General features: G+C 39.9%; 1 protein-coding gene across 2 annotated transcripts in view; it reads left to right on the top strand.

The window, feature by feature from the left end:
• alk (ALK receptor tyrosine kinase) overlaps positions 1–23985 on the top strand; it is a 452952-nt gene that overhangs the window by 336526 nt on the left and 92441 nt on the right. For both annotated transcript variants that reach the window (XM_086049008.1, XM_086049009.1), the window contains exons 6-7: positions 14337–14468; positions 22628–22756. In XM_086049008.1, the coding sequence (XP_085905134.1) occupies positions 14337–14468; positions 22628–22756 (261 nt within the window). The remainder of the gene's footprint in view (positions 1–14336; positions 14469–22627; positions 22757–23985) is intronic.

The raw sequence follows: 23985 nt of genomic DNA on the forward strand, positions 1-23985 counted from the left end.
AACCATAGTGTGATTCCAACATAGGGAGGTGACCTCACTCTCACTGCATACCATTGTCTCAGGTCAGGTTTTTGAAATCTGAGGAGCACTTGTGTTGTCGACTAAAAGCAGAAAAAAAGTGTCGGAAGAGTAAGGATGAATCTCAAAGTAGAGGCTTTTGAGCAGCTAAACCCCGAGAACCCCTATTTGGCAAAAGGGCTGCCAAGATTAGTCGGCCAATTTCCAAAGTCTGAGAAACCCTACATGTGACTAGAAAAAAATCACGGCTATAACAGTTTTGAATGTACCGTGTGTGGTGTGCAGCCACACGGCGAGATCAACACGTCACGCACGAACCGATGAATTCACGGATATTCTCACGTCAGACGGAAAATCTCGCGAATACCCTCGAGATTAAACGAGTAAACAAACATGGCGGACGAAGAGGTGCAGGGGTCTCAGATCGTGTCTTAACGGTGGCGCTCATTTGTGGATTATTTTTAGCGGAAAAACACAAAAAGAAAAGACGTTGGGCTCTGTTGCCCTATGACTGTTTTGATTTTGGATTCCCAACACACTTCCTCGCCGCCCCGTCACGTCGCTTTCTGATTGGCTGCACATCACTGTAAACCGGCTCCGCGCTCGTTTGTCCTCGGGGCAATCAGGGCCAAAACAATCCAACATGTTGAATATCCCCAATTCGAGGTTGAAGGTCCTCCCGAGCGGTCGAGATCAGTCTGAGCACACCACACACGGCAGGTGATTGGATTATCTGATAAGATTATTTTTGGGGCCATTATGAGAATCGGGGTCAACCTACGATTGTCGGGAGGGGAGATTGGGGGATTAAATCGGGCCGATTATCCTGCCGTGTGAATAAGGCTTGATGTTGACTAATTCGACTACTGTTGGTGATTAGTTGGTCAGCAAAATTATCATTTGTGGCAGCCCGTGTCTGCAAAACATAATACTCGTGGATGCCAAAGTAAAAGCAGATAAACAAATCCCCAATGCAAATATACTCTGAGTAAAGTAAAAACAAGTGTTTTGGTAGACCTGGACTGCAAGAAGTTAGGACATGTGATGCATTCATTTGTTTCTGCTGCTCTGTTTGAATTCAGCTATTTTGCCATTTGCATGGGAAACCTTTCAAAAATGCCCATTAAATGTGTAAGTCTCAGTTTGCCCTGATTAGTCAAGCTAGTGAAGTGAAAGCAGATATCATCAATACAGGATGAATGAATGGTGCTATAGTCGAACTTCTTTTTCCATACCCCTCCACTTTAATGAACTCATCAGTCACAGGACCAACAAGCAATTCAATTTTGTTGCCTCCAATGTAGGTTTCCTGGTATTATGTCTCTAGAGCATACCCTCCTGACAGGAAGTTAAGATCCACATATCTGCTACGTCTTCACTACGATCACAATGGCATAGTAGAAAACCTTTCGATGACCTTCTTACTCAGTTTGTGTGTTTCATCCTGGAAGGAAACAGACAACACCCTGATGACTGACAAGCTCATTAGCCAATTATGTGACTTGACTCTATACCTCGACTTTGTCTTAACACCGTAATAAGAAAGTCATATGCCTCACTGTCACCAAAAGACAGCTTGCTCACTGAAGAGCATATTTAGTATGTGTGCCCGTGTATTACCCAGCAACTTGTCACTATTCATTTTTCCAAGTGGACATGTAGCGCAGGACAAGGAAGCCTGTAGGGAATTTGAACTAGTGACCTTCACTTCCCTGGCGCATTTCCTTAACCATTACACCACACTGCCGCAGGCCTTTAATGGAGCGTTACGGCAAGTCTATACTTTGCGATTAGGTACACAGTAGCACGGGGGTGTCCCTAGGCCCATCAATCACACACGGCCCCGCTGAGGCAATGGGACAAATTGGTCTGTAGAAATTGGTGGAGTGGACAGAGCGGGACATTTGGATGGATGGGTGAGGGTGCGCTCTTCTGTATAAGGCTCTCAGGTTTTCCTTTAAATATGGTTGTCATCCCTAGCCTAAGCTTGTGATTGAGTTTTCCGTATTGCATCCGTAAATTATACACATAAATCTGCAATAGCCACACGGTCAAAATGTGTTCTTAAAAGAATGGTAAAATTCCAGTTGGCCTATGTGTCTACAGTATGAGCAGAAGGATGGCATGTATTGAAGTTGAGACAGAGGAAAAAAGCTGTGGCAAACTGTTTTCCTCAATCCCCTTTGGTCATATATTGATTTCTCAGCTGTGACACTGATAAAGACATTATAGATGTGCACAAGCTCTCTCTAAGCAATATCAAATAGCTATTGAAAGTGTTACAGGAACTGCATTATTTCATTCATGCAGGCTGGAACTGAAAACAATCCAAGGACTATAGGGCAAAGACAGGCTCCATCAATAGTCATAAAACTATTCCATCAATACTTGGAAACAAATCAGTGTGTCTGTACGTACTCTAGTTAGGCCCATAAGTATTTGAACAGGTACAGCTTGTTGTTGTTGTCTTGCCATCACCGGCTAAACTCACGTACTGTATAGTCGCATGGAATTGATTTGTACTGTAGGCTCTTTAATTTTATAGGTTTAACAGAAATGGGCAGTCTGAAATTACAGCCATTTTATATACAATATGTCCATTTATGAGGGACATACACTTTTTTCTGCTCCCTAGCCACTTTGGCTAGTGGTTACCGAAATTACTAGAACTAGATTTACAACCTTTTTAAATGTAAATGACCCCTGTGCACACTCCAAAGACTACATGAATGTTTAACGCTTCAGGTCATTATCGAGTACAGTGTTCAGCTCTGATTGGCTCAATACACAGAGCTGGTGAGAATTGTTACTGTACGGACTGGGTTAGTGCTTAACATTAAGCTATGTTTTTAACATGCCTGCTTAAAAATGTTCCAGAGAATGCAGAAAATGAAACCTGAATTTGAAGGGATGCCCAAGTCCGGTCGGTTACTTTAAATAATATATAATGCATAAAATATGTATTTTTTCCCCACAATGAATTTCAATGGACCTTAATAGCACTGACTTTGTGCTCTGGGCTTACTTTTTTTTCAACAACAAAATGTGTGCTAGTTTGTGTCTAAAATAGTGACATCAAGGTCCATTCCTACCTCAATTTACTTTGCTCACTCGAGCAATGCATGTAAAAATTAAACATTTCATCATGTTGATCAGCAAAGAATGACCCTAATCAACTAAATTCATCATGCATAATTAAGGATACAAGATTATAGAATAGATTTATGTTTCGTAAATAATGAGACCAGTGTTGCTTGTGTGTGTAAATGGATAGAGTACATAAATGTAAATACAATCTGCAAGCATTGGCCATTTGGCCGATTATTTTTGCCGATGTTTGATGGGGCCATAATCGGCCGCCGGGCCCTAGTTCATACTGACAGTTTAAAAAAAAAAAAAAAAGTTTGTTTTTGTTTAACTGCAAACTCCCCGCTTTAAGTGCAGCCCAACATTTGAACCCTACACTTGAACATCTCCCCTGTAAAATTAGTCTTCAGCTCATGTGTATTCAGGCATTCAGCAAGAGATGTCCGAGTCAAGGGACACACAATCAGGGCTGCACTTCTTGACCTTGGGAGTGGGCGAATGGCTGACTGCTACTCCCAGTGTCGTACAAGACGTATAATAATTGTTTCTACATCTGAGCCCTCAGGGCTAAGGTGGATATTTTATAGCCCCTCAAAATAGTGTCATCTTCCACACCACTTATCCCGTACAGGGTCGCGGTGAGGTGCTGGAGCCTATCCCAGCTGACTATGGGCGAAAGGCGAACTACACCCTGAACTGGTCGCCAGCCAGTCGCAGGGCACACATACAGACACAGTCAGTGAGTGGGGACCGATCCCACGCTGCCCGCACATAACTCAGGCGAGTGTACCACTACACCATCAGCGACCCACCCCCTCAAAATATTGTGCATAAAAAACAGTTTTGGTTGACAAACAGTTCATGTGTTATAATTGTAGAAATTAGGGGTGGGTCGCTCTAATCAGAAAATATCCTTCCGTTTAAACAAGGACAGAATTAAGAGTTTTCTCAGGTTTTTTATTAGTAATTAGGCAGTTAACAGGAATTTAAATAACAATTAATACTGCTAACCTTTAATTTCCCAATGACATTTGCTCAGAATCGACAATCCTATTACCAAACATTTACCTTGACTTTATTCAATTATTTTCTGCAATAGAAGCTTGCATAATAAAACCTTGATTTGAGCTTGGAAAACACAATGGTACAGATAAAACTTAAAATTGTTTTTTAAAAACTATGTTTTATGAAACATTGCAAAGCCACATGAGAACACTAAAAAAGATCCTGGATTAATTCTGTCCAAACTTTAATATATTTGTATGTGAAGAGTTTCAGTTTTGACGGTGGAGTTCTTCCAAATGTCTTTTACTTTTTGTTCTGCAGTTGCTGATATTGTCTTGCGGGTTTGTTTTCTTCACCAGTCTTTCACTCTCAGTGAAATTAAATCTCTCAGTGAAATACTGTTTTTGGCATTTGAGGCACTGAAGCTTGAGGATTGATATCTTAGACTGATAAACATCTAAAATGCGACATGTCTTGACAGGGGTTTTTACATTATGTGAATTATGACAGCCTGTTGTGCAAAGAATTTAGTTGGGTTTCGTATTAAAAGTAATGTCGAGTAGTTGACAAGCTGGTCAGTCGGTTATTTCGTCCTCATGAATCTTATGAAAATAATAAGCGTTAGCCTGTGTCTGAATAATGGCCAGTGATAAAACACATTCAGTAATATGAAATTGGCAAACTTAACTGATTCTGACATAAAATTCCTGTTTCTTTTAAAAATCCTTTAACGTCTGTCCATTTTCCTATCCTCATCGTGGTCGCAGCTGGAGCCTATCCCAGCAGATTTTGAGTTAGAGGTGGGGTACACCCTCGAGTGGTTGCCAGTGAACGGCAGGCAAACGACCACTTGCACTCACTTCCGCATCTAACATGCACATTTTTGGAATGCACAAGGAAACTGGAGTACCCCGCAAGCCTAGCGAGAACATGCTAACCACTACTCTGTGCCCAAAGCTGTCATCACTTGAAACAATTTGCACATGTATAACCACCTTGGTTATACATCCTGACTCCCACATTCCCCAAATCATTTAGAGCTTAGATTCACATTGATGAGTGTCATGATTCTGCTCCGTGTTCCTGTCAGGAAGCTGATTGGTGGCCGTATCCTTCAGCGCCGCACCTGTTCTGCATTACAATCAAGGACTTTAAAAAGGACAGCGGCAGCGAAGGCTTGTCGTTAGATTATTCTACCTTGTTTGCTATCATAGCGCCAAGTGTGTTTTTCTTAACCCATTTTGCTCTTGCATCATAGTATACCCATTTGAGTGTTTTTGTTGAGTATTGAATTTGTGTGTTTTCGTATGGCATTTTTGTTTATTTTCTAATTGGAGTTTACCTGATCCTGTTGTGACAGGTGATTTTGCATTAGTCGATTTCCTTGCCTTCTTTGCAAACGTCTTTTGTTTTCCCTGAGTTTTTCCAGGCAAATCGCCTGTGATTTTATTTGTACTTTCATCAGTAGTGATTGTTTTCTTTTTCTGTAAATACATTTTTTTACATATTTCTCTTTGTCTGCATTTGTGGGATCCAATCATTTCCGATTCCAACGCAACCTTACAGTAGGTCTTTAACACACAGCTGACTCCCATGCAGTCAGTGTTGGATTGATTCCCACTCAATAACTGCAAGTGTGAATTGTTGTCAGTCGGTAGGCTTATGTATGTGCTGTCTGATTGATTGGCAACTCATCCAGGATTTATTCTGCACTTCGCCCACAGTTAGCCGGTTTAGGCTCCAGTGTCCCGAATCCTGGACAGGAGAAGAGAGGAGAACACCTTCTATGACAGAATGTTGGAAATCAGAACTTACCTGTCGTTTATTGGGTCAAAAATTCTCATGTAAAGAGGTGAAGTTGTAGTACACGTGTTCTGTTGTTAAATTATATGACTGCACAAGCATGACACCATCTAAAGTCAACTTCCCAAAATTCTGTTGCCAGTGAGCGAGCTTGCACGTAATTTGACTGTTGCTGAAAGGCTAAAAACTAGGGAAAAAAAACATATTGTCACTAGGCGTTGTAGCTGGCATGGTTGAGGGGGATTAGCCCTTCCCCGAGCCACACACACTATGAGCAAATTAAGCACAAGTTTCACCGCTCACAAGAACGGAAAGAAATTGTTTTTCAATGTTTTCTATCAGATTTAAGAAAGGTGCTATACTGCATGAAAATGTTTGGCTACTGTTAGATTAGTTGTCTTTTTTCAGTCTGTTTTTTTTTTTTTAAATATGTACAGTAAACAAACACAGGAAGCGTGTTACAGCTTTATTAGTATTACTGTTGTCATAATTATCCATCCATCCATTATCCAATCCGCTTATCCTCACAAGGGAGTGCCGGAGCCTATCCCAGTTGTCTATAGGGCAGTAGGCGGGGGACACCCCGAATTGGTTGCCAGCCAATCGCAGCGTCATAATTATAATTGTCATATTAAATTCAGTGAATTTATTATTCATCAATTGGAAATAAGTCTTTGCTCATCTATGTATGCCACTGACATATAATGACAGGCATTCAATGGTAGAGGGAACTATAAACCTGTTGCACCTTATGTAACAGAATAAGGTCGGCTTCTTGCGTGTATATCAACTTTGTGTTCATTAAACAGGGCCACATCTCACACTGAGTTAGTACATTTGTGAGTAAACTGAGACAAGATCATCATTTAAAATGGGGCCTTAGGTTACTTATGTTTGGGAAAAACCCATCTAATCAACAACCTCTTAGATAAAAGCTCAAGATAAATAAGCTTTATATCATACACATTGACTTAAATGTTTCATATTTTATATCCAATAGAGGTGGAGTTATTCATAAATCACCCAAAATCCAGTTTGAGCAAGACAAATCCCACACCGGTCTCTCACATTGGATATCAGGGCATAATTTGCTCACTTGCACACAGATGTTGTGGTAACCGAAGAGCAGAGGAACAAATTTATTTTTTACAAACTGATAAACAGCAACTTTAATGACATACAGTACAGTTTGTACAGTACCTCACTTCAAGCTGAATATGGCTGAGTGTGTGTCAAAACGACACTATTTCTTTCTGTAAAATTGTGACCGCACCACAAACACACATGACGAAGGAGTTTACCATTGCAACTTGATACCTATGTGCAGCTATGGCCATAAATTGGTCATATTCAATGTATAGGTTTAATTTGGTTGCATAGTCATGCAACGTCAAACTATGCTCAGTCATGCAGAGCGAGTGTGCGTGCGTCTGTGTGCATGCATGTATGTCTGTGTGTAAGGAGTAAGAACTTGACAGGCTGCACAAGCTGTATGCTGCAGCAAAAGTTCCAATATAAATGAAATATAAGTTAAGGCTTCATTGTCATCTTTTTACAGTTGAGATGTTTTTATATTTTTTCACTGCACATACTTTCATGTCTGTTTATGGCTTTGCCACTACTCATGCCTAAATTGTAGCCATAGCAACCCATGTAGACAGGCCATTATGTACAATGTGGTTACTTGCAAATGACCTTGCAGACAGTAGAGCTTTAAGGTCAGGTTTAACCCTAGAACACTAACGTCGGGTGATTTTCACCCACACATTTTATTAGGCGATATTTTGTATTGGGAAACCTAAAGAAGATAACTTCCAATTTTACATACAGTGTTGTGCTTTTACATAAATTGATGAAAACTCGATTTAATATTAATCCGGTATTATATCAGGTTAAATGTGCCTGACATTACTGATGGTGTTACTAATTTTAACATTAGTGTTCTAGGGTTAATGAATAAATTGTATTTCCGAAAAAGGCCCATTTGTTGTTTATCTAGTTGTACCTGAGCAGAAGCTTTATTGCCCTCAAGTGACCTCTCCAGGTCTTCCCTCATTCACCTCACAATGCCAAACCAACCCATGGGCACGTGGATAACAAAACACTCCCACAAACAATTCATCCCCCACTGACTTGATTATTCCCCCAATCTGACAAGTGTTATTTAAGGACTGTGGCTGCCAGTTCTGGCCAAAAACCTTCTCTGTAAGCTCAAAGCTGAGTGACATAACCACTTTTGGGTGCTTATCCAACTGTCACTGAGCTAATAGAAATAGATGGATTTACATGCCTTGCCCTAAGGTTTGGGGACAGCTTTTTTTCTTTTCATGATAAACTATCGTGCTTGCACTAAACTGAAAGGAAGCCCAATGAATGCATTATGCATGCCTTGAATGAATGCCCATTGCAAGACTGCATTCAGACCCATAAACCCGTATGGTCATAAACAAACATCCCCTCATTTATTTCAAATGGTACATTTGCCTTGTCCTGGGATTGCTATGTCTATTTTTGCCGACAAATGTCACTGCACATTGCTGTTTTTTTTCCTGTTCAAAGCGTTTCACTTGAAAAAAAATAAGCTGCATCATGCGTAGTTGCTTTGGCATTACTTAAGTTGTTTATTCAGGCAAATTAATTTTTTTATGATTTAGAGGTTGGACTAAAATCACTGACATTATAATTTATGTTTAATGTAGTTTCTAAAAATGTCCTCCAATTATTTATTGACACACAAGGTAGAATTCAATATTTCATGAAAGATATAAATGATCCATCTACCAATTTCCTATTCTCTTGTCCACATTCTGTCGTCTGACTTTGGGTGAAATGTACTTACACCCTGGATTAGGCACCAGTTAGTAGCAGGGCACATACACAAAACAGTATTTCTATTCACATGTACAGGACTGGCAAATCATATTCTTCAGTTACGCTAATACGCATGTTTTTGGACTGTGGGAGTAAAATCAGAGCAAACCCAAGAAAACATGGATAACATGCAATACAAAGGCCCATGCAATTTATAGTGTGATAAAGAGCACGTGTGACTGTATTCTTTGCATGCACTTATTAGGCCTATCCTTTCTAACAGTGCCTCCTATTACTGGGAAGGCAAAGAGAGGTTAGTGTCATATGGAGATCAGAAGTGAGAAACAAGAACATGCAGTACTACAATTGTCTAGCACATATATGTCAAAGTCAAGGCCCGTAGGCCGGATGTGGCCCGCGAGAAGGTTTTCTACGGCCCCTGGGATGATATTGCTTTATTATTAGATCTGGCCCGCAGACCACAGCAAGCTGGTGTGGGTAGCAGATGTGATCGGGTCCTTCGCGCCTGCCGAAGACGTCACGCTTTAAAATATATTGTAGCGTCTGTAGCGCTAAGTGTTGATAGCGAGTGACTTTTTTTTCTTTTTCCTCCTTCGACACAGCTCGTAGTTTGTTCGTGCCAGCAAACTCAGTAGTTGTAGGTTGCCCATGTTTCACCACGTTTGTTGTTGTATGTAAATGTTAAAAGGTGAGTTTAATCATTTAAGTTCGTGTCAGGTAACTGCTGTATATAATAGCCTAGATATGTTCTCGTGAGTGATGTCACGTTGATGAACACTAGTTAGTTGTGTACATTATGTACAGTTCATACAATCTTTCAGCCCGAGTCAACAAGAAAATTGTTTCCAGTTTGGCAGGAAAAACGCAAACGTTCCGCTGATCTTGTTTCACAAGACAGGCAGCGGCTTCTTCTCGGGTCATAAGCGGAAGTGACGTACGAGCTGCCTCACAAAAGTAGCAGTAATGTACTTTATTTTATTTTTTATTTAGTAACTCCGAATATAAAAACACAACAGCCAGGGGGGTGACAAACAGAGGCAAAGAAATATATTAAAGAAATATAAAGCGTGACATCATCAGCAGGCGCGAAGGACCCCAATCTGGACATTTAAAAAAATTTTAATGAACATTCTATCAGTCCGGCCCTCAGCTTGTAGCAATTTTTTTTATTTGGCCCTCCATCCATTTGATTTTGACACCACTGGTCTAGCAGTTCAACTAATAATAATAACTAATAATAAGCACACTGAGATGGAGAGCGACCAACAAATCAACAAGTGGAAAATATATTGTATTAAAACACATTAAAAAAAAAAAAAAATACAGTTGCAAGCACCTATGAAGCCCCCTCGCAGCCATGGCCACGTTGGAGTTACTGGTACATTGGAATTGGATTTTCTTTTTAAATTGCTGTAAGAAATCTCCAACATTTATTTCTTTTCTTTTTTTTTTTTTTTTTTTTTTTTTTTTGCTGGGTCATAGTGTACAAAGTTAAATGAGTTTTAAGACATGTTTGGACCCTCAAATGTGGTCCCTTCTCAAGGTTTCTTCTTTTTACCCAAAAATGGGATTTTGAGTTTTTCCTTGCCCAATTGGGTTTTTAGGGGAAATAAAAATGGCGGACTTCCTGTTGGGTTTAGCTTATGACTTCAAGAGACTTTTTGTGGGTTTTAGGTTGTTACAGATCTAAGTGAAACGTAGAACTGGGGCTTCGTCATTGAATATTTGAGGGGGTGCTACTGAGCCATAATAAATAAACAAGCAATAACCCTCTAAAATATGTATATATTTTCCAGCCTAAACAGTCTTCTGAGCAAATATGAGGTAGATCTGGCTGACCCGCTAAGAGGAAAAAGTCAAAGAATAAACCATGAATTTCCTTTTCACGCAAGATGGAGCTATCACTACTACGAAAATAAATTCATAGACATCATCAGGCCTGTATTCTCTACAAATGTGTCACATTTTGACACAATACAGTTATCTGGCTGAAGTTGCAGCAGCTTTTGTTGTCATGGCGAATCATCAAAATTTGCAGCACCATCGTGGCCACGCTCTCTGTCGAAGTCACTATATTCCTCATAAAGGATGATCAACATCTTGATGCTTACCTGACAAATTTTCAATTCCGTTGTCAATCGGTTGAATCTCATAGCACAAGGACGCAAAAAGTATGTCGTGGACTTTCCTCTTATAACTTTTCCGTATGTCATGAGCCGCTTCTCAACCCTTAGGAATGTTGCTTCCACTACCTTTCGGTTGTTGAGAAGGAGAACTGATAGATAGATGCATTTGATATACTGTGGCTAGTCATTTCTATGGTCAATAAATCACCTCGTAATGCTAGCTAACATGAGGTCTCCTTTTTGGGGGGTTCATATATGAACAAATAAGTAAATAAAACTGGTCCAGTTTAACAAAGTTCCAGCTTTATCAAACAGTATTTTAGGGGAAGTCCATCACTCATTTGAACTTGCTTATCTGCCTCTCATCTTTTTAATGCTTCCACACAGACCCGAAAGGTTACATTATGCAATGTAAAATGTAGGCATTTCTGTTCCATTTGGCAATATCTTTATACCGCAGGATTATTATGTCGCTTAATGACTTTTAAAAATGAAGAAAATGCCTTACCCTGGCTATTAGACTTTCAACTTTCTCTTTGGGTTTCATAGAAAAGAAATGTTCATACAAAAGGTCAAAGCCATTCTTTAGCAAGTCAACCAGTTGCTCACAGTAAAAATCAGTTCTTATCTACATAAAAAAAGGGGCAAATCAAGACGACAAGATAATCATCAGCGGAATCTCTCTCTTATTCATTATTGTTTAAACTTTTCTTTTTTGTTTTGTTTTCTGTGATCAGCCTCTGAAGATTGGGGTTGTGGTGTCCACAGTCTGGGAATATGAGAAATATCACCACTCTAATTTGCATAGATATGCAAATATCACTGCGGTACAACTGCATTGTTCAACATGATTATATCAAACAAGTACGTGGACATGTTTGTGTATCTTGCTACCAGCAAGAATATCTGGGTCAGAGTTTTTTTTTTCTTTTCTGATGAATACTGTACTCAAAGCCAAGATACTTATGCAGACCTGGGCAAGTTATTTATCTTGGTACTAGGCAGCCTTAGGATGTCACACAAGCTTTGCAGCCAAGACATAAATTAGCCCGTGTCACTGACTGATGTACTTCTGCAACATAACTGTAGATTTTTGCTATTTATGCTAGGTTTACCCGAGCATCTGATTTGTTTTTTCTTGTTGACATGCATTGTAAATCTTACAGAGGAAAGAAAACATGTAGCATAATATGGAATTATATTATATTTCCCCCAGTGCATAACATAGCCTATATACATACCTATATACACACGCTATATATATATATATATATATATATATATATATATATATATATATATATATATAATAGGGCTGTCAAATTATTAAAAATTTTAATTGAGTTAATCACAGCTTAAAAAAATAATTAATCGTAATTAATTGCAATTCGTGTGTGTGAGTGTGTGTAATGTACACATTTATATGTGGCCCTTGTAATATTCTTAGAGTTTGTTTTTCGAGTGGTCCCTGAAGTGCACACTAATATGTTCAGTTCAGTTATCAGCACGCCGTGTGTTAGATTAACTGACTTTATTCACACAAAACAGGACAGCCCTCTTCTCTACTAATCCTCAGTCGCTGAGGCAAACCAATTCATTCACATTTCTGAAATTTAAAGCTGCCCTCTTCTTTCGAAATGCTTCTTTATGCCCCCACGGGCGACATCCGCGAGCCGGGGGAAACTGTACGTCACCGTTTGCAATGAGTGCAAATGACTACCGGCTTCTGTATTTTTTAAGAATATGAATTCCCCACCCAGAGGGCCCACCTGCTTTACTACTTTACACATACATGCGTCCGCTCTGCTGCTCACTGCACTTCTAAGTGAGATTATGCATTCTGTGCATGCGTTAAATGCGTCAAATATTTTGACGCGATCAATTACAAAATGTAATTACCGCCTGATAACGCGGTACGTTTGACAGCACTAATATATATATATATATATATATATATATATATATATATATATATATATATATATATATATATATATATATACAGTGCTCAGCATAAATGAGTACATCAGCTTTGATTAGCAACATTTTAAACAATATCTCAATTAACACAAAAACAATTGGCAAAATTCTGCCAATACCATGTTTAATACATCTGTCTATAAAATTAGAACATGAAAGTAAGGTTATTAATATAAGTTAGATGGCACATTTTTCAGTTTTGCTCAAATAAGGATGAGGCAGAAATGAGTACACCCCTCAACAAAAAATTCTACATATAGTACTTTGTATGGCCTCCATGATTTTTAATGACAGCACCAAGTCTTCTAGCATGAAATAAATATACTGGAAACATTTTGTCCCATTTTCCATCATTCAAGAATGACCTCTTTTAGAGACTGGATGCTGGATGGAGAGTGATGTTCAACTTTTCTCCTTAGAAGTCCCCATAGGTGTTTAATGGGGTTCACATCAGGAGTCATACTGGGCCACAGAATCACATTTAACCTGTTCGTCTTCAGAAATCCCACAGTGGCCTTAGATTTGTGCATAGGATCATTGTCATGTTGGAAAAGTGCACGACCGCCAAGGGCATGGAATGATGGCAGCATCTTGTCTTTGAGTATGGAGCAATGCATGTGTGAGTTTCTGGTACCATTAATGAAATGCAGCTCCTCGACACTAGCAGTACTCTTGCAACCCCAAATGAGGACACTGCCAACACCATGTTTCACTGTAGGCACCATGCATTTTTCCTTGTATTCCTCACCTTTGTGATGCCATACAGTTTTGATGCCATCAGTTGCAGAAACATTTATCTTGGCCTCATCACTGCAGAGTATAGAGTCCCAGTGGTCTTCATCTTTGTCAACATGTGCCCTGGCAAACTCTTGCCGCACTTTTTTATGCCTGGGCTTTAGAAGAGGCTTCCTTGGTTCACGGCACCCATGCATGCCATTCCTCTGCGGTGTAATGCACCTGTGTAATGAATAATTAGACTCATTTGTGGACATTTGTAGTAAAAAAAATCCAGCTTTGCTCCAGAGTCTTTCAGTAGGGTGTAGGCTACTCATTTTTGCATCACCCTAATTTTAATAAAGCAGAAAAAGTTGTTCTCTAAGTTACATTATTGACCTTACTCTCATGTTGTGAATTAAACCCGTTATACAAATTTAGTCTTGTCATCATTTTGGATATTGTTTTTGTTTTCATTGACATTTTGTTTAGAATGTTATTTTTTGAAGGCAGTGTACTCAATTATGCTGAGCACTGTATATTAGTGCTGTCAAATTTACCCCATGGAATATGGGAGGAAGACAGATTACCAGGTGAAAGCTCGATTCGACCATAGAACCTTTAACTAGGAGTCAGACACTCTAGCCTCATAGTCCACCACAAGATGCAATAATTTGTACTGCACCGTGAGAACATTTTAATACACTACCGTCAATAAGAATAATCACCAAAATAATAATTGCTATTATTTTCCTTCCATGTGTCTTCCAGCTTCCTCAGCGGGCCCTATCATCACTCTTGAGGGCCAATACCACTGTCACGAGGGACCTGCAATCACACTGGACAAATTATGTGACTTCAGAACAGACTGTCCACTTGGGGATGACGAGGGCGAGCAATGTCGTGAGTACATTAAGATCGAGTAATTGAGAAACAATCACATTTATGCTCTTTGACCTTCATCGCTAGATTATAACACCCAAATTGAAAAGCTGGTTAGCTATTCTGCATCTTTATTAACAAAAGCCAGTAAATACTGCCTCTGAGAAGAGCAGTTAAGTGTCACACACAATCTCTTCCAGCAAAGAGGCAAACAGAAAGACAGCTGAAACAGTGCAGATATGCTGGGTGAGTATTCTCACTCTTGACATATTTCAGGGTTATATATGTTTCTTTCTTTTTCTATTTCTTTGCAGTTTTATTCTTTCACAAGCTTCAGTAGAACACTCACTAGGCCAAGTTTCACTATTCATTCTATTCAACTTTTGTGTGCTGCTTCCAAGGGGGGTGATTTTTAAAATGATAGTAAAGATAATAATAATAATAATGCTTTCAATGAATCAGTTTCTACACGGTTTCAGAAAGTTTGATGCATGCTGTTGTCATATCTGTGAATGGAATATTACGACATCCGCCACACGTGCCCAGAGCTCAGAATCTGCCTGCACCTCGATCAGATTCACCAAAATCAGGTTATACCTGCACCAAACCTTACGTATGCTCGTGGAAGTTGGTCGAAGTTTGTTGACGGAAAGGCTAACAGAAGCCCGTTTAAAATGGTAGGCGAACCGTCCTATAAGCGATTACTATTTGGTCCAGCCGAACAAAATGGCAGATAGACAGACGATGGAAGGGTACCCCGGTTGCAGGCGATAAACGAAGCGGGATTTTTTTATAAAATACCCAGCTCTGATTATATCTCAGACTAAATTGGGATGGAAGCAGAATCACCGGCAAGAAAACAATAAACAATTCCAAGAAATCGAATTACTGGGAAATTATTCTCAGAAGCGATTTAGTTACAAGGGGCGTCGCACTCTTCAACCTTCCTGGTAAGGTCTATTCAAGTGTGCTGGAGAGGAGGGTCCATCAAGAAGTCGTATTTCATATTCAGGAGGAGCAGTGTAATTTTTGTCCTGGCCGTGCAGTAGTGGACCAGCTCTATATACTCAGCAAGTTCCCTAAAGGTGCATGGGGTTTACTTTTTGGATTGGTGAAAGTGTTCGACCGTGTCCCCTGGAGGATCTTGTGGGAGGATACTTCAGGATTATAGCGTACCGTATAACCTAATATGGGCTGTTTGGTCCCTGTGCATCCGGTCTCATAGTTTTGTCAACAGTAACCGTGAGATGAAACACGACATGGTGCTGCCATATAAGAAACAACATATATGTGAGCTGAAATTCAAATTGTATTTTTATGTAACAATCATACAAGCACAATATAGAATATGGTCTATACGCAACATAACTAGTTGATGAATACTAAAAATATGTTTCTTTAGGACATTGTGAATGTGCTGTTTGTTGGAAAACTTTGTTCATTTTCAAATAACCATTTCTTCTTTCATCAACTTTCATCTATATGCTACTACGTTAATTACCATCGGCTTGATAAAATGTGCTCATTGCTCATAGTGTACCGAGCAGCCAAGGGCTTAACATTGTCATGACAAGGTCTCGTTCTGGGTCTCTGGTTAACATCACACCTTTTGTCTTTGCCACTGTAGTAGTATCACAAAACACAACAAGGTAAAGCAAGGCATGCTTGTGGAGTAAATTATTTAGATGTGCAGTGACTTCAATTTTGTAAAGATTTGCTAATAATTCGCATGATGCTTAACATAATGACTTTTCTCAGTTTCATTCTACTTTTAAGGCGCATTTTCCAGATTTTTTTAAACTCCAAATTTCTTAAATTTTGGGGTTTTGACATTAGAGATTCCATGTAGTTTGGTGTGATGTAGTTGTAAATGCACTGCACCACACTGACAAAGATGTTTGTAATATTTTGCTCCTCAAGCAGGTGCGTAAAATACAGGAAGTCCTCAAATTACGACGTGCGTGACCTGCAACGTTTTGACTTTACGACGCCTGTGCCTCCTCCGGCATTTTGTCATCAGCACCATAGTGACGTTTACATGCAGTCAATATTCGGATTTAGGTAAAAATTCCGATTTCTGAAACAATCTGAATAATCCGTTTACATGGTTGAGCGAACAGAGTTTCTCCGGCATTTGAATAACCCACTGTGTACGGCGACGCACGGCTTCATGACTCATATAGACGTCATTTCCGCTTGTTACTTTCAACGGTCAATAAAATACTTGATATTCATGTCACGCACCACAGGAATGAAGCAGCCTGTTTCCTACTCGCTCCAAAAATGTGCTTTTGTGCCGTCTCTGAGCTTGTTTACCTGTGTATTCACATAGGAGAGTACGTCATCGTGTTGCGCACACCTCCGGCCGTGAAATTGTGCTTAATTAGCTATTTTCACTGCTTTAAATTGGCTAGAATTGCATAAAAATTACAGACGAAGTAAGGATGGACAATGAGAATCGATTTATTATGGTAAAAAAACAATTTGACCATATTTGGATTTACGAGATTTTCGGCCGACAGTAACTATATAATTTTATTTTAATATTTCGGGGTGCCAATAATGTTACAATTTACAACTACAATCAAACAAACGAAAAAAGAAATAAAATACTTTGTTCAGATATTGTGCAGTTTTTGTGTCGCTGGTCTGTGAGCAGGCCGGCTTCCTGCTGACACGTCGGAAGGAGAATGCTGATCATCGAAATTGCACAAGGTCTTAAGAAAGAAGTTAAAAACTTTGACTTCCTAAGAAGACATGATGCACGTTTTTGAGACAAATAACATACTGTAACGAATTGGGTTATCAGTATTGTGTACGTTTATGTTTTGCTAAATTCTGTCTAGCTGGATTTTGGGGTGAAGAACGAGGAATGAGCAGACGGCAAGGACGAAGAGTGTACCTAAGACAGAATTGTTGTTACATCGTAGTTGGAATGATAAAAAGGCAGCCGTGTTGGAATAATAAAAAGGGAGATAACTAAGCTAGGTCTGACGTCGTCTCTTTGGAAGACGTTACAATACATTCCAATCGGATACGTATTAATGTATTTCCCCAAGCCACGCAGAGCTGCAACATAAGGGTGAAAGAGCTCTGGAACCGCTGTTGTAGACACATTTTTGATCAGTTCTTGTATTTGGTCTCGTTAGATTGTACAGATGTACCTAATGTTGTGACTAGTTCATGTGCGCGTGCTTTGGCGTGCACATTTGTGTGTGTGAGACAATTATTCATTTTATGTGTCAAAGCAATGTGCCTTGCACACTTTTTTTTCTTCAAGTCTAAAGCATCAGGGTTTCACAAAATCTCCACTCACCTTCTCCTTGCCTTCTTCCAGAGAGGCGTGTGCACACACATCAAGTCCTGCTGTAATTTGCTTTGACTCACCGTTTTCTCACGGCCCATCCATCTGTTCCTAAAATAGTATTAACCTTTATCCTACATGACTAAGGACAAGCACAAGTGATCCTTTTTATGTCAGTTTATCATTAGGACACAGACAGTTGACTACTGTACATGAGTCATTGTACAGTATTTTATTTTCACATCCATCACTAACCACAAGACCTCATAATGAAAATGCACTCCCTCTCTGAAACCCTTTTCTCTCTGATCTGTTGGTGAATTTCCTGATTTGATCTATTTAAATCCCTCATAAGCTACACTGAGGCTAATTAACTGGAAAAGGTAGTGAGGGAGTCACGCGCAACGATCATAGTTTGTGTCAATCACAGACTTTTGACATGGAGGTGCAATTTAGTCTCTACTCGATCCCGCCTCTGCATCATTACGCATGCATGCATTCTCCCTTCATTCAGCCACAGCTTCCTCTGGTTGATCTTCGTCAATCAAAATTCTGCTGACATCCTGCTGTTTTTCAGCATATTCCATCCAACTATAGAGGAATGCTGCTTCCATCAAAGGGAATGCAAACATGTGATCTAAGTGGTGATATGCAAGATTCCTCTGTATCCCAGATATTACTTATTACTCTGTGAGGCCGTTGCTTTGAACCATCCTTTAAAAAATGATTAAAATATAAAACCGTATCAGAATAAATTGTTCATTGATGTAATGTCTGCACAGAGCGGAAGAATAATCCTGCCTGTACTGATGTGGTAAGGACACCGGTAGGAGGATGTCATGAAAATGAGATTTAGGTATTAAGGAAGTACTTATATGCGTGCACCATGGAGCTGCGCAATATGGACAAAATCTTATATCCCGATGACATTATATGTTCAGATTTCATTTTTTTCCTTTAAAATTACATCAAATACATACCACATTTCTCTTCTCCATTTATTTATAAAATACACATATGAAATGAATAAAGTAACACACAAATATCTAGTGGCCAAATACCATGCACAATATCTGGTAGTACAACCAATTTTCAAGGAATGTAAAGTGCAAAAATTTTAAATAAATATAACACATTACTTCAAGTAACATTCAAGTATAGCAATATTTAAACATGTGTTAATAAATTTGTTTCACAGGTTGAGTTTTAAGAACACGTTTGTCAATTCATTTTGAAGGCTCTGGTTTACCCGCCTGCGTTGTCTAAGTCTGAACGCAAGGGACACCTTGTAAACCAAGTCCAAAGATGTAGATAAGAGATGAAGAAGAATGAGAGCCATTTGGATTATATTGTATGCACGTCGATAGAGGGATGCCGTGTTTGCTCTGTGTGCTGAGCTGCAAAGAAATTGACAGGGATCGACTGTAGTTTTAAGTTGTAATATCATCAATCACCACTAGATGGCAGACATGTATTGGTTGCATTTACAGCGGGTCTTATACCACCCTATATTACAGCGTGAGTAGGCCGAATATTTTTTTGTAGATTGGAAATATGCAGGACAAACATAGCACCGCAGTAGTATACAAATTTTGAGTGAGTTGACTTTTCTGATAAAAATAATTTCTTGCAATTGTTTTATTTTTTTTCAGCAGTTTTGTTCCATCCATGAATGGTAATTTTTATGCAAGAAAGCCCTTTGCACTGGGGAAAAAATTACAGTGTTTGGTTATTTTCTTGTTTGCTTCAAGCCTTTGTTGATGGGTAGAATAGTGGATTTTTTTTACATGCTTTGAAAATGTATTATGAAAAACTAAATGTGAAGTAGCGGTAATGTTCGTTATTTTATTTTATATTTAGCAAACACAACAGCCAGGGAGTGGCAAACATGGATGGAAATATATTATAATATATTGCAGAAATATGGCTGGCGACCAGTTCAGGGTGTAGTCTGCCTTCGCCCATTGACGGCTGGGATAGGCTCCAGCAACTCCCCGCGACCCTGTATAGGATAAGCGGTTTGGAAGATGACATGACATGACATATTGCAGAAATAGTGTAACGAATTGGGTTATCTGTGTTGTGGTCGAATTTGTGTTTTGCTGGGTTGTGTTGTTTCCGAGGTTAGTGAAGGCATTGCGCGGCTCGCTGGATGGGAGGATATGGAAGCAAGAGGAGTGTAGGAGGAGAGCCGTTTCACTTTTTTGACTGAACGGTTGTCGTACTGTATTGGCGTCGGCTGCGGCCCACAGTAGCTGGTTGGACTAATAAAAACGTGATAATTAAACTACATCTGTGTTCTTGGAAGACGCTACAATATATTTTAAAGCGCGACGTCATCGGTGGCGGTACGGTGGTCGACTGGTTAGCACGTCCGCCTCACAGGTCAGAGGCCGTGGGTTCGATCCTGGCTCCGGCCTCCCTGTGTGGAGTTTGCATGTTCTCCCCGCGCCTGCGTCCGGGTACTCCGGTTTCCTCCCGCATTCCAGAAACATGCATGGTAAGTTGATTGGACTCTCTAAATTGGCCCTAGGTGTGATTGTGAGTGTGGATTTTTGTCTCTGTGTGCCCTGCGATTGGCTGGCAACCAATTCAGGGTGTCCCCTGCCTACTGCCCGAAGACAGCTGGGATAGGCTCCAGCACGATCTTTTCACCTTTTGTCCATTTAGTTTGGACATCACAAGAATTTATCTCATGTACTAAAATAGAGAGTTTATTCTGAGCTGAAGGTGATTTTGTACTGTGATGTCTGAATGTGTGGGCACAGAAATGAATGATGAAAAGAAGTGACTGATGTGGTAATTTTAGATAGTCGTGGTGTAACAAACTAATATGCAATCACGCTTGGACTACGGCAGTAACTCTTCTGGTATTGATGTGAAATAAATTTAGGGGAAGGAAATTGATGCTCTAACTACACAGAAGTAAGGGGGGAAAATTGGCCTTCATATCTCAAGATCCAGCTCGTAGCTTCAGTTCGAAATGAATGAAATACGTTTGCAGAACTAGCGTACATAAGTGTACGTTCCAGCTGTGACTTCACGTGGCATGAAAAAATTAAAATGGATATTAATCTGAGCATTTTAAAACAGACAATAATACTTCATACTACTGCAAGCTCATTTGTCCCATACACCACCTTGTTACAAAGAACAACAATTGTAGAAACAATTTATTTTTGCAGTGAAGTAGTTCACATAAGTGACTTTCAGTCACAGTCCACGGCGAAGGGAAATAGGCAGGAAAAGCTTGATAGAAAACATGGATTTTGGGGCAAAATCCTGCCTGTAACTATAACACTCATTCGGGCCTCGAACAACAAAAATAGAGAGATGATACAAAAAGTTTGCGCATGTATGCACCAACCAGCCACACCATTATGACCAAGCATATTATACTACAGTATATTCAATACAAGAGCATTCTGGTCATCTGTACTCAGTCACAGTGAGAGATATGTTGCTTTTATTAAGCTTAAAGTCTTTTAGGTAAAGGGCATTTTCTTTTATACATCAGTTTCTTATTACCAGCACTATGATCTTTTCACAGGTCGGTTTCCGCACCATTTTCGTGATGATGGTATATCTTAAACTACAGTTTAATCATAAGACAACATATTATTATAGGTAATGGGCACTTATAACCGTCCAGTATTAAAGGAACATCAAGGTTCTGTGGGAAAAAAAAAAACATCAAAGGAAGGAACGAAAACAATAACAACACAACAACACCCCCTAACCCTTAAAAAAATAACAACAAAGCTGGAAACAGAAGCATGGAGTCATACCTGGGTTAGTAAGAATTGCGCAAATTGTATGCTGTTCTATTTCTTCACATTAAAGCACCTTAGTAGCCGTCTGAGTCAGCTGCTTAGGTTCGTCATGCATTCAATTCCCCACTTTGTTATCTGAAAATAAGCCAGAAAAGAATTGTGTAAATGGTGAAATGAAAAAAAAAATATATCAATCAAAGAAATGCCATTGACAATGGCTCTTATAATATTTGCCCTATCTAAGTTGTATTTGATTTATGCAGTCAATTACATAGACAAACACGAGAGGGAAAAATTTTGTTTGAAATAAAAGAGTTTGCACTTTTCCGTGATGGCATTGTGGAAATGAGGCGAGACAGAACTCACATTCACCTCCTCATGTGGTTCCAAAGGGATGCGTTTGATGGGCTGCTCAAGCCACTAAAATATCCCAGCAGTAAGCTGCCAAAAATGCTTCAGAGGCACACACACCATTCACTTGATCTCCACCCCCAAAGCACACAGTAGCACTACCTGAGCGCCCTAATTTCCCCTCCACTCTCCCTCGTTATTCTTTTCCTATCTCCTTGACGTGGGCCGTTTCAATTTTCGACTTCTTTTTCTAGAGCTGTTTCGGCTGCCACTTCACACGTCCCCCTAAATTCCACCGACACAATGAGTCACCTGGACCATTGTACTGCACCCTTTACCTGCACAATCACATTTTCACTGCGGCTCACGTCGATGGTAAATGGACTGCACTTATATAGCGCTTTATCTACACCGTCTAGTTCCCAAATCACTTTACAAAGCAGCCTCCCATTCACACACCAATGGGAGGCTGCTGCCACGCAGGGCGCAGCCAGGTCCACTGGGAGCAAATTAGAGTTCAGTGTCTTGCTCAGGGACACTTTGATATGGTCACAAAGGTTGACGATTGAACTCACAAGCTTTGGGTTGGGAGACGACCATGCGCCCCACAAGTCTCCACCCCCTCTGTGACAATATAACTTTAACTTACTTCTCCCCTACTGGGCCTAACTACTCATTATATAAGGCCCAGCTATTATTATTATCATTGCTCTCTTGCCCTTATATATATTCTCTCTCCTGTGTCTCTCCAGGCCGCTTCCTCAATGGCAGCTACTGCTCTTTTGAAGAAGACGAGTGCAGTTGGCAGTCAATGATGGGTGTCCCCTGGAGAAGACACCAGTCTTCACTCAAGGCTATTCGACACAGCTGTCCATCCTCAGGTGGCCCAGACATCATTTATTGAAGTCATGATGTGTTATGTTGCTTTTTTATTTCAGTCTATACTTTAGAGCAGTGTTTCTTACCTTTATCGAGCCAAGGCACATTTTTCACATCAGAAAAAATCTCACAGCACAACACCTAGCAAAACGATTCACAAAAAGTGGCTATATGGGGCATTGTGTGCCTTCTGTCATCTAGTGGAAGACGTTTTTATTGTTTTGCCTTTTACTGTACGTGCTTGGCATACATAAATTACATTGTGTTTTTTAAAATTAGGAAATATATATTTTTGTCAAAATAATTGACATTGGATCATTTCCTGCGGCACACCTGAAGAGCTCTCACGGCACACTAATGTGCATCGGCACATTAGTTGAGTATCAGTGGTTTAGAGCCATGGGCCCTATTTTTGTGGCCAGCGCAAGTCTAACACAAAGTGCTGTCTAACTGTGCGCATGGGTGGAGTTTCCTTTATTTTGTCATTTTTGTAGACAATCGCAGGTAGAAACCGAACACCTTCCCTCCCCCACGCACACACCCACACAATGAATAAATAATGAAATACGATGGAATCCACCACATATGTCCACGGAGCTCAGAATGTGCCGGCCTGTGCCTCGATCAAATCCACCCAAATCACGTAACACTATCCGCGCCACAATTTCGATCGGTTTCACCCAGTCTCAAGTCTATTCTACTTTCTGTCACCAAATTGTAAGGTGTAATCGAAGACGGCCTCGGTCCGCCGGAACACCCGGCGAGGCGCAACGTGTTCTCCCAACTTCCCAAGCACTGTAAAATGACTTACCCAGTCATGAAAATGAAAATGTGCTTGTTTTTACGCCGAGCGCACGTACGCGTGTCTATGAAAATAGGTTCCATGATTCCTAGTGTACAGTTCAGAACAGCTGGCTGCTGTTTGTTTTTAAACAATAAAGCCTGATGTGGCTTTTTGGAGCTGTATTATCATTGTGGGAAACTTACAGTTGTAACAAATCAGAATTCTCATAGTCTTGTAACACAATTGAACCACCATTGCAATAACAAATCTGACTTGATTGGAACAATGGCACTTTTTCACTGTATAACACTGCAGCTACAGTATGTGGCTCAGCTCAGCTCCACTCAAATCTACTCACCTCATGTTGAGGCGGTCAGATTTCACTTTAATAATATTTACGATGATAATGATCGAAAACGGCAAATAACATACTGCAATGAACACATC

The sequence above is a fragment of the Filicampus tigris genome, chromosome 13 (assembly GCF_054856515.1).
Source record: "Filicampus tigris isolate MCC_2025a chromosome 13, RoL_Ftig_1.0, whole genome shotgun sequence".
In the NCBI taxonomy this organism is placed as follows: Eukaryota; Metazoa; Chordata; class Actinopteri; order Syngnathiformes; family Syngnathidae; genus Filicampus; species Filicampus tigris.